This window comes from Echiichthys vipera (genome assembly GCF_963691815.1).
Source record: "Echiichthys vipera genome assembly, chromosome: 12".
Lineage (NCBI taxonomy): Eukaryota > Metazoa > Chordata > Actinopteri > Perciformes > Trachinidae > Echiichthys > Echiichthys vipera.
Genome location: NC_139837.1, coordinates 12651473 through 12670377, shown reverse-complemented (window position 1 = coordinate 12670377; position 18905 = coordinate 12651473). Strand labels below are relative to the sequence as shown.

At 40.2% G+C, this 18905-nt stretch overlaps 2 protein-coding genes across 5 annotated transcripts in view; both read left to right on the top strand.

The window, feature by feature from the left end:
* rps6ka1 (ribosomal protein S6 kinase a, polypeptide 1) overlaps positions 1-2062 on the top strand; it is a gene marked incomplete at its 5' end in the record, with an annotated part of 53634 nt that extends 51572 nt beyond the window's left edge. For all 4 annotated transcript variants that reach the window (XM_083924318.1, XM_083924316.1, XM_083924317.1 and 1 more), the window contains one exon: positions 24-2062. In XM_083924318.1, coding sequence (XP_083780444.1) covers positions 24-146 — 123 coding nt within the window. In that variant the 3' untranslated portion in view covers positions 147-2062. The remainder of the gene's footprint in view (positions 1-23) is intronic.
* A 6625-nt stretch (positions 2063-8687) lies between these two features.
* LOC310954503 (uncharacterized protein) lies at positions 8688-9450 on the top strand (the record flags this gene model as incomplete). The annotated part of the gene is made up of 1 exon (XM_083923980.1): positions 8688-9450. One exon carries the CDS (start codon positions 8688-8690, stop codon positions 9318-9320), a length of 633 nt encoding a protein of 210 aa, XP_083780106.1. The 3' UTR covers positions 9321-9450.
* Between the last annotated feature and the right edge of the window lie 9455 nt (positions 9451-18905).

Below are 18905 nucleotides of genomic sequence, written 5' to 3'. Positions count from 1 at the left end.
ACCATGCTGCTGTGTATGTACAGGGTGCGATGGCGGCCACCTACTCCGCCCTGAAGAACTCCCAACCAACTCCAGAGCTCAAGCCCATCGAGAGCTCCTTCCTAGCTCAGAGGCGCGTCAAGAAGCTTCCCTCCACCTCCCTGTAAAGACTCAAAACAACCTATGGGCTCACTTGAGACTGACCGAAACCGCACCTTCTGGCTCCAACTGCCCGGTCAGCTTGCACGGGGACTCAAGTGTTCACCCGCCTCCACCAGCCAAGGAACACGGACTGTGGTCCTGCCCCCATATTGTGACATCAGTTGCCCTGCTCTTGCTATCATCCTCGTTGTCCGGGCTCGTCAGCCGCTGTCGGCCAGTCTCTTTGGACTAGCTAAAAGATTGTGAAGATCGGTTGGGGCGATGAGGGGGGGAAATAATGGCTGCAGGTTTTTGGCAGATGTATTAGTGCTGTGCGAGTGTGTTTGTGCATGGCTGGCCACAGAGTCGATGCAGCCATGTTTTCACTTGTGGCAATGAAAGTTTTCTCTCGTCATCATTGCTGTGATTGGTTATCATTCAGCTTGCTGCACGCCTGTCTGTCGGCTTGTTTTGTTGTCCGTCTCCCTGTTCTTTTTGTAAAAATTGATGAGCTTTATATTACCGGGTGTGCTGCCAAATCAACCTGTGCCGACAGCACAAAATCGCAGTACTGTTAAACTGCTGTTATATGTTTTTGAAAAAGCATTATTAACATAAAAATTAAACATTTCCTGCCATAAAATGCCTCTTTGGCTTTGGTACAGCCAGGAAAACGTGGATTCTGGGAAATGTCAAATGCTGACGTTTTGGTTAATGTCAATCTATAATTGTATTTTGTTTTACAGAAGGTGTGCGTGCCTGCAAGTGTGTCAGTTGCATGACTTGCAGTGTGTGTTTGAGTGTGTGTGTGTGTGTGTGTGTGTGTGTGTATGTACTGTCTTGCGGGATGCTACAGGGTCATGTGCATGGTCCGGTGATGTGATGATGTCATGTGGCTTCCTTGTTTCTCTCTGCTCCTTTTTCTCTGCTTGGTCAACCTGCTGGCAACCATGTGAGATGTCTATTATTTTTATTACTACAAAAACTAGTAAAATAGGTGGCTTTCTGTGAAAGAAAACTTGCCCAAGGAACAATGTGGCATGTTAAAATTCTATATTTGCTTTGTTTCCTTCCCATTTTCCCCACTGTGTTTCTTGGATAATGCATATCAAATGCTGTTTCTTGTGTTGGCTTCTTTTGTTGTTGATTGTTTTTGTTTTTTCTTTTTGTCCAAAGAATGTGGTGATTAAAAATAGTGAAAGACATGCTGAGCGCATCACAGTCTGTGGACTTAATGCTGTACAGGTCTCTCCATCTGTTTTGGGATGTAAAAAGGTGGAAAGACCGACTGTGACTTTATTTGAGCACTCCGACACAGTCTCTCTCCCCCTTTAAAACTGTCAAATCACTGGTTGCTAATATCACACAGACCTTCAGCAGTCTTGTGTGTAACCCTTTCATGCATGACATTTGAATCATTCCCTTAAATCTGTTGATTATATAACATGTTTTCATTTTACTGACCCTCAACATGAGAGATCCTAAAGAAGGGTAAATGTGTGTCATTGTAAGTAGCTTCACAGGGTAGGTCCTGCTTTCAGCTCGGTGCCTGGGCCTACAGGTGAGGCAGAATGTCTTACATGGATAACACATGATGAACAAACCAAACAGCCTGTGCGTGTGTACAGGGGAAGACCTCTGTGGCTGAATAATCTATGAACCAGCTGTCTTACCTCAAAAGGGATCAAAGTTATATTATAATTCTTGTTTGGTGGCAAAACTCTCCCTCCTTTGACTAAATTTATGGTAAGATGTTATTGTATGATAAAGATGAAGATTTTTATATCTTACAAATATTAAAAATTCAGTTGCTATGATGAACTGTCTCTCTTATTCTGTTTTAGTTGTGCCTAAAAGTGATTTTAGTATAGCACTTGCATACAGTTAGACTTAAAATTCACAGATCAAGCAGCCAGGTTCCCTAGCAGAGGCTGAGATTCAGACAAAGCCCCACCTGCTGGCAACAGGAAAAAAATGTCTTTAGTGGTACTGATGAATTTTGAAGTCTGGAATAATGCATGAAGTAAAAATCCTTGTTTATGATGTTATTTGTCATTATTATACAATGGTGTTTTAATTGCGCTTCGCTCTAGAAGCTGCAATGTGGAGATGTCGCTATGTCAAATGTCCTAACTGTGGGAAAACAACAATAGCACCCACTGGTGCTGGAATTAATATGGATTGGTTAATGTAACAGGCTGCTTTATATACGAGAGGTAGGTGGATATGGCATACTGTATACAGCATGCTTGAATCTACATTTCACAGTGATATAAACATTTTTTTTATAATATGTGTGCATTTCAACTATATACTAGATGTGGATGCTTTGTGTTACAGGGCTCGTTTCTGACACTTACTGAAGTTCACATCAGACTGATAGCATTTAGAGAGAAACTGTGACTGGTTGTTTTGGCGTACAGTTCTCTGTAGTGCCTACCGGAGGTGGGAAGCTGGAGCAGATTATGTCTAAGGTGTGAATGGTCAGCAGTGATGTTTTCTGCCGTTTCCTGACTCTGGACTCTGACTGTCTGCTGTCTGTTCTGACTCTATTGCTCTATGACTCTGTGGCCCTTTCTCTTGTTAATCAGGTCTATTTTTGGATCTAATGATTGTTCATGTACTTAAAATACACGATTCAATACACTGGATAAATATCAGTTTTGACACACTGACCTTTATTAAGCAGATGGAGTCTATCGGCCGTGTAACTTGTCCACATCAATTGTGAATTTCATTCTAAAAGCACATATCAGTTACATGAATTTAGTCATGCCAGGCCACAGACTCAGTGTTTAGTGCCACAGCAACCCCTGACCCTAATGTTACTTTACATGAAAAATGGTGGCAGTGAAAAATGCAGGAAAAAGGCACTAGTATGAGATTGGTACTTTCTATCGGCAGAAACACTAAGTTGAGGTAACGGGGGAAAGGTTCAGTTCATATGTACCATTTTGTCTGACCCCTTCTTGTGGGCCCACGGCATGGTGTGTTTCCATAGCTGGTCACTGGGGGGAGATAAAGTGTAAGCTTGCTTTGATGTAAAAGTTAAATGAATGATGAGGAGTAACAGATACCACATACTCTTCTTTACTCTATTTAACCACTGTGTTGCCAGTGTGGTAACATACTGGCAAAAAAAAAATTTCCTCTTTAGATGATAATTTCCCATAACTTGCGCAATTTGTCCCGTTAGGCCTAATTGTAAATTGATTTATATTTATATATGCAAAATGGAGACAACTTACAACATTTGTATGTAAATCTCCCTCGGCTTTAGTTCCTCTCCATCGGTTTCATCTTGCCTGGTTTTGATTCACACTTTACTGAATTTTAGCAAAACACAGGAGTATAAACACATAAAACAAGTACAATAAAGGGCGATATATATACTGGATATACCCATGAAACAGCAGACTAAGACACTTACCTAGTAAAAAAAGGAACAATTGTAATACAAGTAAGCTGTAAATAATAATAATAATAAAAGAGTGCATCATTATTGGGACCAGGTGAGCAAATGCATGTGTATTTACATGGAAGGGAGCTAAGCCCTGGGTTTGACTTTAAAGGCCATAAATGTAGTAAAGAAATCTTTCCCATTTCAAGTAATATCATTCTATCCTGGCCAGCAAAGAGAAGGATACCCGTTACGCTGCCACCCTAGCAAGCAGATGATGCCAGACCTGATGGTGCGTGAGCGGACTTCCATTGTTGAATAAGAACATTCAGTATGTATAGAGGAAGGTGTGTTACTCAGAGTGGAGGGACCCCCCAACAGGAATAGAGGAATGCTAAAGGGAACTTCCTTACCAATAGTTTTCTGGTGAACTGATGACCAATTGCCTGTAGTGTTTTAACTATCGTCTCATTCCATCTCCTCCTCCTCCTCCTCCTCCTCGAGCCCTCCTTTACTCCAGCCTGCAAACACTTAAAACTGTGAACCACCTTTACTGTATCCAATTGGAGGCTGAAGTATCACCGCACTCTTGTGCACAGCAGCACTTACATAACGGTCCGGTCTGCTGGTTTCTCCGTATTCTATCTCCGAGGAGATTGATGCTGGAAAGACGTAAATTGTTCACAATCCCCTCCAAGAGAGGGAGAGAGAGTCTTAAATTATCCAGGTACTGACACACATTCATACTCCCTTTGGGTTCTGCTCTCTGAGCTTTGACGTCACCATACCAGTAATTCACACTGCAATAAATGACTTCCTGATCTCACACACACACACACACACACACACACACACACACACACACACACACACACACACACACACACACACAGCCTGCAGCAGCAGAACAAGGCTACTGTTATTGATTACAGAACAGCGGAAAAACGGCATCATCACCATCATCTGTCTCCTGTCTCGGAAGAGAAGAAAGTAGTGCAGTTTTTTTTATCTTGGGCTTGCCTCCTCAGTTTACTGCAGCTGTCAGCCGAGGCTTCTTTCTCAAATGGACGCTGAATTTTCTTGTGTTATTGTAAGAAGGGTGGGAGAGTGTGTGGGTGTTTTTGAGAGTGGATGCAGATCCTTGTCTGATAACAGGATACTGCCCAGGGCTGAAGATTTTTAATAGAAGCTTGTCTTGTGTTTTTCTCAGGGCTGATTTGAGTTGAATATAGTATATAGTTGTGATGTGCTGCTCATAGCCTCCCCCTGTGGTTCTGCCACTGTATATTGTACATGAAAGCACAAATACTGAAGACTGACACTTAATCTCACCGTTTGTCCATCTACATCACGTCTCCAAGGGTAATGTATAATTTTTATGGTAACACAACAGTCACTCGTAATTCATTCTAACCTTGCAAACAAACGCGATGCTAGCTTCTACATACAACACATGCTGCATAATTCATACTGGGAGGAAATAATGCGAGTGTGACCTTGTACATGCTATGCATTTGAAAATAGCTTTATCAGCTATGAAGGTTACTAAACATTGATCAAGAGCACTTCTGCGAGAGTCCCGGAAGTGACATAAATTGCAACTAGATACCTAAATATAAGGAAATCGTAAAGGCTTAACTACAGTTTGTACACATCCAGTCGTGTGAGTGCGTGTGTGTGTGCCCCCCCAACTCCTTCATCTTATCAGCAATGAGGAAACCATGCAGCATGCAATATTATTGGATGTGTGCCAGCATAGGAGAAGCAAAATATACAAATTAAAAGTGATTTAAAAGAAATCTATTTGACAACATTGTTTATTCAGTTATGATGAATTTTTCTATTATATATGTGACATGACAGTGTTGTTACTGTAGATTAGATTAGCCAATTAGTGACATCTATAAATTCTGTGACTCACTCACTGCGATACTGACCCTCAGTAAAATATAAGATGATGTTTTTTTCTTACTAACTGCATAATAGGTAAGAAATCCATTCTTGTTTATTTGTTAGGACAGACTGACTGCTGTGACCTGCAGCTGTTTCCCCATCCTCTTCTGCAGGTCAGAATTTATTCTCTGAACACAAACTTGATGATGTTATGTTTTCAGTATAACTACTGCCAAGCTGCAACACTGCTAGCAAGCGATTACACACACACACACACAGACACCCACACACCCACACACCTACACACACACACACACACACCTGAAACTGAATTGCATACATTTTCAACCAAAAGCAGACTGGACAAGGTAAAGGCACACAGATGCTGTCACTGCTCCTCATGTGTACGCAAACCAAATACACACACACCACACAGATTAAAGTAATCTGGGACAGAGTGTGGGGTATGAGAGATTGAGAGCAGGCTTTCATTACAATTTTAGCTACAAAGATAGAGGAGAGAGGAATAGATGGAAGGATTAGGCGTTTAAACACTTTTAAACACACACAATTAATTCTGCATACTAAATGAAGAGACGGAACAACTTGTTGTTTGTGCGTGTGAGAGAGAGAATGCGTCCAAGTGCATGTATTTGACTTTGTCGTGACAAAACCATTTTTTGTTTAAGCATCTTTGTGTTTGCAGGCAGGCTAAGTCCTGATTCTCAAGATGTTTGCCAATGATGATGGCAATCTGTGAGTGCAGCTCTGTATTTGCACCATGTGGGATTAGTCTAGAGTGGTTTTTAACTGTGGGTTGTTGCACAACCACTAGAATCTTCCAAAATTGGGCATCATGTGAAAAAAAACTGCACTGAAGCATCTTGCCTTGATCCCTCAAATCTTTACTTACACAACTGTAATGAAGGGAAATTGTGCAACACATGCAAGTACACTTAATAAGGCTGCACCTCCCATGTTCAAACTTCAGTGGATATTCTATAATATAAAATAATATAACATTTGTCTCTTAAAGTGGTATTCGACAAATCCAGTCTTTCACGTACACAGTTTAATACTAAAACTGACTGATGTTTCAAAATTGTGTCGGTTTAACTCTATAAACATAATTTTATTTAACTTTATATTGTACATATCTCATACTACTCCACAGTAGCAGTTGTCTTTGTATAATCTTTACTGATCCTTTTTTCTGCCTAGTCAATAGTACAGCGGGATAAAGACCAAAAGAACATCTTCAGGGTTTCCTATTTCTTCTATAGCCACAAAGACCACATCCTCCCCTTTTTCTTCCATTTGCTTCTCTGTCTTTCTCTTTCTCTGCCATTCTCTCTCTTCTCTCAGGAGATCAGCAGATCAGTAAAGCTAAAAGCAGGGGGAGAGCCGTCACTGCTACTGCTAATGCAATGCCAATCCTGAGATAAAAGCAAAGCGCTAAGTGAACACTCAAATATGCATGTGTGTGAGTGCTCTGACACACTAAAAGCTTCATTGTTTTGATTCACTCTAGCTGAAGGCAGTATACTTAAACCATCACTTCTTAGTGCTCCAGTGTTACCCCTTTTCAATTGTGAAGGCGCCTGTGTGTGCGGTGTGTTTGAGTGAACTTATCCAGTGTCTTACACCATACTCTTATCATATTGCTTCTGCAATGCAGCCACAGAAGCAGTCAATATTTGTCTAGACAGAGAGGGTAATCTAGCTGCTAATGGAGTGGATAAAGGAGCAAACGGAGGAAAATGAAGGGGGGAAATATCAAGTTATTATGTAATGATAGTGTACTTACTATCAGAATTTGTGACATGGAAACTGGCCATTATTGCAGCCACACTTCAGGTGTGAAGCACAAGTTCAGGTTTGTCATGTCACAGCACTGCTGTAGCAATGTTTTGAACAACTGAAGACACCTGTTCCTGTTCACCTCCAGTAGGTCACAGAGTCGGTGCCATCAGAGCAACATTTAAGGTAGTTAGATTCAGGATAACACGCGTCACAACAGCTTTAATTTGGGTTAAATGTTCTGAAATATTGGACTCCTGAGAGCAAGGGTTGCCTTTTCAGTTCTCAGTTTTCCCTTGGTTTTTCCTACTGCAATACTGCTTAAAAAAAGTCTCATTTGGGCAGATTTGCAAAGGTATTCAAATCATCTGATCCTGACTTTATCTGTGGAAATGATTGGATTCGAGAGCACAGGGCAGGACACTCAACATACAGCAACATGCAACAGTATTTGCAGTGGGAGGATGTTTTTATAAGCCTGGTATGATCTCTTTATGTGTTGTGCCAGAGAGTGATTTACAACTTTTGAATACAATCTTTCCCCCTAAGCCACCAGATTTGCTGCAAATAACAGTTTCTTAGCAACAGCAAGTCTTCTGTGCTTACCATTTGAGTACTAAAATATGTACACAAATGTCAACAGTAACCTAGTGTATAGTGTTTTTGTTACCAGAGAAAATAAATGTGCATGTTTGTGTGCCCTGCTGTTTATTTGTGCTATTTTTGGACACCTATTTGTGTTTGTGCATTGTCGTTACTTATATATGACTTAAAGAAGTACATATGTTTTGTTGAAAGGCTGTAAGCTGCCAAATTGGTAAAAAGAGAGAGGGAGAGAGAATGAGTACCGGAAAAGGGTGATATTGCTGAGCCGCAAGGTGATAAATGGGAGAGAGGAATTGGAGCAGTGCCCCTCCCTCCCACTTTTGCCATCTGATGTCGAGACGGTGTTGCTAGGGGCAACCATCCGAGCAAGAGAAAGAGGGAAATAAAGAGACCGACTGTTCGGAGGAATAGCAGCAGAGCGGTTGGTAGAACAGTGTGAGCCAAACAGCAAAGAGGAGAGAGACCTGTAAGTCTTGTCTCCCTCTGCAGAGCTTGACTGAGCAGAGCTGATCACAGCAGAGCTCCAGATGACGGCAACAAAGCAAAACAGTCAAACAGAGGACACGACAGCCTGCCAGCATCAGCAGCACTGAGACCAGCTGCCCAATCATCAGCTGACATGCTCATGAGCTCAGCAGCCAATGAGCTGATGGGAGGCTCCTCCCCAGCACAACCACTCAGATGCAGAGACAGCACTAGCCCCGGCTCAGATCTCTTAATAATGAATGGAGCAGTTCCCAGGCTGTATCACTGCACATCCCTGCACACTCTGCACGGCTGCTCTCCGCTCTGACACAGGAAGACAGGGGGAAAACATCAACAGCAACAGCAAGGAAAGCTGCAGCGCAGGAAGAGGTAAACAGTTGCCATGAAGGGACGACAAAGATACACAGTCACCCGTGATGAGAACTCAACGGAGGACATGGCAGCAGCTATTAAAAACAGGGACCCACATCCTGATATCCAACCACCGGATTCACCTTCTCCATCATCATCTTCTCCCCCTCTTCCTCCGTCATCCATGCCACCCTCTACATCCGCCTCTGCCCTCCTGGCATTGGCCTCTCCAGCCACCAGGCGCTCCATTTCCATGGGAGACTTTCGGAGGGTGACAGGGGCTCTGCTAACCGGTTCTGAGCCCACATCCACCTCTGCCACGGCCCCCTCCTCCAAGCTTGTCACCCCCAGCTCCAGCATGGAGTTTGAGGCAGCCCGACGCCGCCTCCTGGAGGTTGAGGAGCGTCAACGCGTCATCAGAGAGATGGAGCGACGGTTGGAGGAGCTCAGGGAGGTGTTTGTGCGCTCGGAGGAGGAGGTGGTTGTTCACGGGGAGGTGGTGTCACGGATATCCAGTGCAGCCCAGCAGGGGGAGCTGTACGTAGTAGAGAACAGCCAACGCCTGAAGAAAGGCCTGAGGTTCAAGAAACATCGACCCACCATTGTCTTCTCCTCCATGCTGGGACTCCGCACGTGCCTCCCCTGGCCTGTGAAGCTCAAATAGGACAATAGAGACTTTCGATTCCACCTTTGCTTTAGAAATGTGCTTTACATAAACTCGAGAATAGACCTCCATTCTTTAGCTATCACCCATCGACACGGCTGCTTTCCAGTTTCCACCTCTCCGCTCTTGTATCCTGAGGCTGGTCCTCCAGGACTTTAGAGTGCCTACAATAATCACAAAGGCTAGTATGGAGTTTCCTGTTCAGTTCCTTTATTTCTGAGGAAATTCTTTGGCTTGTAAACCAATCAAGATCAATACCAGTGAAATGTGAGGATGTCATTATGTCTTCATTGTTTTTAAAGATACATTGCTGCTTGTAGTTTGATGTGATGTTGGACTTGCATAAGCGATATTGTGTCTTGATAGAATTGGATGAGTCATTTTTCAGGTGATGTGGGAGGAGAGGTTCAGACTGGCCTGTGAGGTAACAAGCGTTGTATGTCATGTAACGTATGCAGCAATGAATGAAAAGCTAATAAGGATTGTATTGCTATTATGTAATGTTGCCCTTTGCAGAGAAGGAACAGAGGAAAGCGATGAACAATCTGTCCCTCCAACATGTGGATAGGGAAGTGAAGAAGGGCAGTGAAAGAGAATCAGAGGTGAAGTGATGACAGGGATTGCCGCACTGTTACATAAAACCAAGGATGGTGAAAATAGGCAGGAAATGCACAAAGTGTGGAATTCAGATGGCTGAGATGTACACAGAAAACGTGCCTTGGCTTCTCTGTGACCACTCGTCCACTGCCACAACCCCTGTTTTTGACAACCTAATCAAGGAAAGGCAAGCGAGTGAGAGAGGAGTTCAAGCTGGGACGATTTCACCTGTGGCCTCTTTTTTTATCCAGTCACCTAGCAACCACTCATCTCTCGGTCCTAAATCCGCTTCCACAAAAACCTACAGAATGTATCCAGCAGAGCACTGTAACTACAACCATACTAGACAGCTGTAGAGGTCCTTTGACAAATTTAGGAACTAATATTTCTGCTGCAGTTATTTAAAATTAATTAGAACTGGCTATCTAGTCAAAAATATTATCACCTGTGTTGAACCTGCTTATTTATTCGATGCAGGGTCACTTAAAGTTAGGATATGCATGCATTAGCAGGGAAAGATAGGTCATCACTGTTCGCTGATTGTGTCTTGGTGTTGTATTTGACAATGGCAAGCTATTAAGAGTTGCGATTTTGGCCCTTAGAATGACACAAGTCATTGGTCAATGGTCCGTGTGCACAATAATAGCTTCACTGATATAATCAGCTTTTATTAATGGCATATAGGGAAGTTAGACAATATGTATTTATTCAGGGCTTGTAATTATGATGTGATCCTGCATGCACAGCAGTATCTTTGTCCCATATGCTGCGTATGACCTGATTTCTACATATAGATCCTAGTCATTTTTTGGCCCAGTTCTTCTCATCTTTCCCATTTCTCTTCTCTTTGGATTAGCAATGCCTAAGCATCTCTTGTATTCAGCTATGCGTCTCTTGCTTCAGGTGTGTGTGTGTGTGTGTGTTTGTGTTGAAAGCACAGCGAGTACACCAGGGATATGTATTTTTGGCATAGAGGTTATGATAAGGTTATGACAGAGAGGCAGACATTTAATCTCAGCGCAACATTTGTCGAGATAAAAAGCACGTATAGCAATTTGAGTGCATGTTTGTATCCATCCATGTGTGCCACTTTCAAAAGGGTGAAAAGGGATTCCTGCAAGTGCAGAATCCCTGATGGTGCTTTGTTTGCTCTCCTATCATAAATGACTGCACTGAAGAACAAAGCAAGGCTGTTTACAAGCGAGACGCATGGTTTGACTGCATAATTGCTTAGGTTTCCATAAAGTCATCATGTGCACTTAGATATTCCTATTTTAATTGCTCCCTAGGTGTAAAGAAACGCATGATTGGAACATTTTACTGCATCATTTGAGATGCATTAGAAATGTCTCTTTGTCTTTGTCAAGTCAAGGGTGGCAGGAAAAGGCACTGATTGCATTGTGCTGACACCAGGCTGCCTGTATCAGGGACCCTGAAGACAAAGTGAGAAGAAAGAACGCACTGCATGTTAAGACTAACTTAAGATTAACTTTGGTTATATTTTAATTTCGACTACAAGGGCTTCGGTGATCGGTTTGTCTAAGTTTATTTTGGAGCAAAGTTAAAGGGGCACGTTACACATGGAGAGTATCACTACACCTGTGAAAACCGAAAAGAAATAACAATGACATAATGATGTCATGAGGGTTATTTAAGCATGGGTTAGAGGCTTGATTTAAAAAAAAAAAAAAAAAAAAAACAGAAACCCTGCATTACAAACTACAAACTTTAAAAACTTTGAAAGAAGTGGATCACTCGGAGGCATGGTGGTCTATAAGATGGTATCCAGTAGTATTTTGGGAAATGTAGTATCCATCATTTCTGGATCCTAATCTGTCCTTTGGGGCTCCTAGCCTGGCTAACGTAACCAAATCTCAAGAAGATTTGGTCTGGGAACCACACATTCATTTTCTTCTATTTGAGGCGTGGTTTACGATTACCCAGAGCTGTTTTCTGGGTGCTACAAATGTCTATCAAATGCGTCTGTACATAGCTCATAGCTAGTCGTATCAGCTATACCAGATGACGTATGTGGAGCGACAGAAATTCAATGAGGAAGAAAAAGCTTTGGTGTATCGCATAGACATCATCGTCTTGCTGTCCCTTCCTTTTCTGTGATTGGTTCCCTCGCTGCAATCCATCTTGCCGAGCAGGGCGAAATGAAATAGCGTGCAAGGCAGCATGGGTCATGGGACCAATTTTGTAAAAGCGCAGTACAGATCTGTGTGAGAGGGTGCCCCTTTAAGCAAAGAAAATCTTACAGATTCAGTGTCACTGTTGACATTCTCCGCTTTCAGATTTCTGCTTGCCATGATGACCTTATCACTGAATGTTGACTTTAGCATTCCACATAGCCAAGGGACGTCCTGCTTGCCGTCTTTGTACACATCTATACCAAACAATATTCAGCCAAGCCAGTTCCTAACAGAGTGCTTGTGCAGAATAAAAGGCTCTTAAATATGTATTCATGGTCCTATGTATATAGCTAGAGTTATAATTAAATATACAGCTGGCCTATATATTTCTTTTCATATGCCTTATGCAATGTTTGTGCATTGGCAGTGATAAGTCGGTGAGAACACTGAATATGAAGGCGATGGTAGACAGCCGAACTCATGACCATCATAGACCTCAACATCATTATCTAGGTAAAAGAATAAAATAGAATAAAACCTTGAGCACAACTGTTGTGCGACTGCACCTTTTGTGTTTTTCTATGAATGAAAAAGAAAACTATGTTTCCCAAAGATCTCTGGGCCCACTTGCAGAATGAATGTAATTGTAACTGAAGTGTTTTTCCCATAACACTGAATACACAGTATAATATACAGTATAATCATATATATATCTTTTTTGAACCTGTGGTTGGCTTACACACTCTTGTATTCCTTTTTAGGCCCTTGGAATTAATTTTAAACTCAAATGGCTTTTGATACAAGAGATTTTAAGACTTAAAATCAAACAAATAACTGGAGAACTGGAAACTACGACCAACTACGATTACAGCTCTCACAGCCCTTTACTGACACGAATGCTGGCCAAGCACAGGTCCAATAACACTTTGACTTATGTTTATTTATCCTTTGTATGTTTTATATTTTTTGTTTGTTTATGTGATGTGTGGTGTGGTATGTATTTATGTTTTAGTGAAATAAGCACAGAACTTTTTGTTTTTCTTCTCGATCAGGTGTTTTTTAGCTTTTCTCACACTTTGATATTTTCTGTTGATCAAGAACTGTAAATTTCACTCAATGAATGTTTAGTCAATTTTTACCTGTGTGCAAATGTTATATGCTTAACAGTAACAGCCGGTTTGGAGTCAATAAGCTTTTTTTGTGCTATTTGCATTATTACAGAGCCTTAATTCAAATAATTTCTGACAGATTTATAGATATGAGACTTTGTTCACAGGAAAGAAAATGCACTTTCCAAATGTAATTGAAAAATCGGATTGGAAGTTAGTTGTCCCAAAACCTTTTTGATGTACTGTATTAGCACTGCTTATTAAAAGGCTTTTGCTTTTTGCTGCCCAGTGAAACAATGAATGTTCTGCTATGTTTAATGCTTACATTTGCTACCACTTCTTGACACTGTAATTTACTTGAGCACAGAGCTACAATGTGAAAAACTAGTAAAAATTAAATGAAAGATTTCATTTTGAGTATTATTATGTTTTATAAAAGAGGCTGAGTTGTTAGAATAAATGGATTAAATAATGAAACATGTTTTTTTTCTTTTCTTGTCTCAGACTGGAGAGAGAATGTTAAATAGGCTACAGTCTCTACAGTATTTCTCTAGGGTTCTCCTGGAAACAAAGTGTTTCAGGTCAGAGCTATACATTTTTACATCCTTTGTTTCAGAGGCATAGAAATGTTAGGGTCACCTTGCAGCAGCCCACAGCAGTGTAGTGCCTGATCAGCAGAAAACTGCTCATTGACGTAACAAGCTAAAAAAAAGTACATAAGGCATATACATTCAAGTCATTTGCTTGTCCATCAGCGCCTCTTTTCAGTTGAATATTTAATTAAATGGAGGTTAGATAAGCCTGTGTTCAGATGGAAAAGGGCAGAATTACTGGAAATATATTCCACTTCCAAGTGCTCATTAATGCAAGCTAGGATTTGTGAAGTTACACTAAGCTGATGTTTTTGCTCACTTAATGAAAGGCATTACCCATGCAGATGGGTTTTAGACAGGCATATCTGAATATCTAGGGTATTAGAAAGTTAGAACATCCTCCATTATTTTTTTTATATTTTATTTATGGATTCCTGCTAGATTTGACAAATTCCTGCTAGATTTGACAAAAGGGCAACCATTATCATCTGAATCCGATCACTGTCCACTTATATCTTCTCTGCACTACAGTTCTGTTTATTCCTGTTTTAACAGTCTACTGCATGTTTACATTGTTTACATCATAAACACCCGTTCACATGTCTGCTTACATCCGATACACACATGTCTTTCTACATCTCACGCCGACGATGTTCTCTGTATCTAACCTGTACTAACACACTAACATCCTGACACTTATTCTACCTGTACTAACACACTAACATCCTGACACTTATTCTACCTGTACTAACACACTAACATCCTAACACTTATTCTAACCTGTACTAACACACTAACATCCTGACACTTATTCTACCTGCACTAACACACTAACATCCTGACACTTATTCTACCTGTACTAACACACTAACATCCTGACACTTATTCTAACCTGTACTAACACACTAACATCCTGACACTTATTCTACCTGTACTAACACACTAACATCCTGACACTAACTCTTCTTTTACACTTTATTCTTGTATTAGGTTAAAATGTTTTTGTATAGTTGCACTGTCGTTATTTGCTGCTCTGTGTGCCCTGAATTGCCCCCCAGGGACAAATAAAGTTTTTTGAATTGAATTGAATTGAATTAGGGCACGCAGTAACCCACTGACTGTCTGCTGCCTGATAATGTAAGTGAAGGTCCTTTTACGCCTTTAGAGTACAGAGGAGTTTGAACCATGCCTGAGGCCCGTCTATGGACATCACCATGAGTCATAGTATAGTATGTCTGAAAAAATCATAGTATATCGAAAAAAGTCATAGTATAGTATGTTATAAAAGTCATAATAAGTCAGTATAGTATGTTCTAAAAATATGATAGTATTGTATGTTTTAAAAATGTCATAATAAAGTATATCCTTTAAAAAAATTAAAAGTTTAGTATGTCATGTAAAAAGTCATAAAAAGTCATAGTATAGTATGTAGTATAATAGTATATCATGTTATGTTGGACAAATGTTATAGTATATCATAAAAAATGTTATAAAAAAGTTTTAGTGTAGTATAAGATGTTGTATGTCATAAAACGTCAAAAAAAGACATAGTATTGTATGTCACGAAAAAAGTAATAAAAAGTAATAAAAATGTCAAATATTATGTCAATAGTACAGTATGGAATAAAATGTCGTTGAAAAGTATAGAATGTCATCATTTTTGTGACTTTTATGGCATACTATTATAAAGAATCAATATACAGTACACCCTAAAAAAACAGTTGTGTATGTGTTATCAGGAACAATATTGTGATCCTTGCTCTTGTGTATTACTTATATCAATATTAAACTAAAGCTGCAAGCAGCATTGAACGGGCCCTCGCACCCCACACACGTTTGGGGAGCTGACAGGACGCTGGCAGACCCAACCATTTATTCCCGCAACCATCACACACTGCATGCATGACCCAAGACATTATTTTCTGCATCGGCCATTTGGCACTGCAAATTATGGATTTAGATTTTTGTATCTCTTCCGATATCCACTAAGTTGTACATAGAACACTCAGTAATGATACATCATGTTGCTGTATATCAGATGCAGGCCGCACCATATAAATTTCCTGTTAATCAGACAATGTCTGTCACATAAGCTTTACTCTCTGTTGTCAGTAGGTGGCGCTGTGACTCTGACTCAATATGGGCGTGTAGATGTCTTCAGGTCAGGACTCTCATACAGAACATCTAGGGCGGAATAGACAATGTAAAGTCATGTTATGACAGTTTGCTGTGTCATGGCGAAAGATACAATTAGCCCACCTCACCACGGCAACCCCATTCCAGTAAAACACAAATGCTTTACAATTTAGCATTGTGAAGGTCTTGTGATTCTGCTCTGACTATTCCTTCACAATTTAGCGTCACATTAGTAGGAGGATTATACCAAGAAAACATGAAATACATCCAGTAATCTCTCTAGGAGGAGTTTGAAAAGGTTTGCACAAATTACATGAAAACGGCACAAAATTCAAAATGGCCGACTTCCTCTTGGGTGGAGCTAATGTAATAGGATAGCCTGTGGATGCCAGTCATGGCATAATTTGTTGGGGAAAAAAAGAAGAAAAGTCATAGTATTGTGGGTCCAAAAAATAAGCCCAAAAAAATTAATAGTATAGTATATCGAAAAAGTAAAAAGATACTATGTCCAAAATATGCTGAAATTAGTCATAGGATAGCCTGTCTATGCCAGTCATAGCATAATTTGTTGAAAAAGGTCAGAACAAGTCATAGTATAGAGTGTCCAAAAAATAAGCCCAAAGAAAAAGTAAAAGTAATTCAAAATTGAATATGTCCAAAAAATACTTTAATCAGTCATAGGATAGCCTGTCAGTCATAATTTGTTGAAAAAAAGTCTAGAAAAGTCATAGTATAGTGTATCCAAAATAAATAAGAAATGATTAAAGCTATGTGGGAACCAAATTTTGTGAATGGTGAGTGAGTTTTCAAGAATTCCAAGCCCCTCAAAATGCACATAAAGATGACTTCCTGTTGTCTAGGTGGAGCCATGACTATGACTATGACTCAATTTCAGCATGTAGATGTCTTCAGGCCTGGACTGTTATCCAGCATGTGAAAGTTGGGGCAGATTGGACAATGTAAAGTTGAGCTACGACACTCTTTTTTCAAGTTTTGGGCAAAATTTACCGCCACGCTACATCCAGGGTGTTTCATGAATCCTCAAAAGCTTCACAATTTAGCATCACAAAGGTCTTTAGATGCAACCTACCAGATTTTAAGTCACTCGTCTAACTGGCTTCACTTTACGAATAAATGTTGTATGTGGGTATGGCTCTAAGAGGCTTTTTTCAGTCTACATCAAATTTAAAGGTGATGGCAGTGACTTTTATATATTCCAGGGGGCACCCTCAAGCCATTTTAACACACACAAGCCCAAGACCCATATCAGGTATTACATTTAGACACTAATGATGCATGTGCAACTTTTTGTGTGCTTAACAGCACGATTAGCCCGTCAAAAATGCTAAAAGTAATTAGGGGGTGCTATAGAGCCGACATCCCACACCCAAGCCCAATTGTGGCATCAAATCAAAGTAATTACTAGTTTGAACATGGCCTAAACATTTTGTTAGTTTTTGTGCATCTTAAAGTCCTCAAACTTGTTCGTAAAAATGAAAATTGATGCACGAAATCCAAAATGGCGGACTTCCTCCGAATTTTTTTACATGTACTCTTTAAGATGAGAGCAATGATTCCACCAAATTTCATGAACATCAAAAGAACTTTGTCCCGACCATGCCGTGCGGTTTGGGAGCTGTGGAGCCCGCTCAAAAATGCGATGGCGCAGTAGAATAATAATAATAATTTCATCAAAAACATTAGAATTCCTCGCACTTTCAGTGCCAGGGGCTGAAACGGTCTAATATATATTTATTAGTTCCCACCCCCGTCCATCTCAAGTATGTTGCACTGATATAGTGGTCCAAGAAGTTATCATAAACTGTATATACAGTATATTTAGTTTAGTTAAAGTGTGCCACTGATGTAACTCAAAGTGGCGATGAGGTCTTTAAAAATATCTTAAACTCTTAAAATGTATTAGATTTAACTCCAGGATTCCTGCTTATACCCGGCTTATAGAAAAAATGCTAATAATGGACCCAAGCCACACTTCTCTTCCATCCCGGAGCCATTAAAAGCCAGAGATTAATGCAGGCTTTACTCTGCATTTCATGGATTACTATTATATCCCACAGCATGTACATTACATTCAACTATATCTGTATAGTGTCTGAGTGCATGAATAAACATCAAATGGATAAAGACATTAGTGAATTAATACATTTACTATACACATTGTGTTTCAGAAGTAACATTTTACTGAAAGTGGCTGTTGTATGCATTAGTACACACAAGCAATCCTAATGGTAATGTAGAATTGGGTGAGTGTATGGGCTACTCAGTTGGCAGAGCGGAATAGGCCATGGCATTATTATTCTGGCGGTTAGCGAAGTGACTGGTTATGTAAGTGACAGGTTGGAATTTCATCATCCTGGCTCTGGTACTGAAGTAACATCCGGATGGAGACAAAATGAGGCTGCAGGGAAAAAGAGCTGCAGGGAAAACTGCTAAGAAAGGACACATAAAGCTGTTAGGATGGCAGAAACGATAGAAGGGAAAAGGCAACTGTTAATATGCATTAACACAGGTTTCATTTGTTCAGGTTTAATTCAAGAACATGTTATGTTATTTAACCAGGGTTGTCTTTTTTTTTTCAGACTGGACTTGCTCACACTTGGACTACACACACATACAGTATTATGACTATACTGTTTAACTATAAGCCAGAACTTGTGCACCTGTTTCTTTAAAAAATGTTTGTTGGTGAGCAGAAGGAAGAACTATCCAAAATTCAATATTTTGCTAGTCTTATATTCTACCTCATGAATGAGTTGAGTCTATAGATTTAGAATTATTGGACTTCAGTATCAAAGACTGATGTACGCATGGAATAAAAGTTGCCACGACATTTTGTACAGTTCAGCTAAATACTAAATACCACTGCTAAAATCTAAATTTTGATTCATTTGTCTAAGTGTGCACATCATAATCCTGGTCACTAAGTCCCTGTCACAATAGGTTTATGCACAGGAAGTAGGTTTTTTTTATGCCTTCACTTGATGAATAATTTAA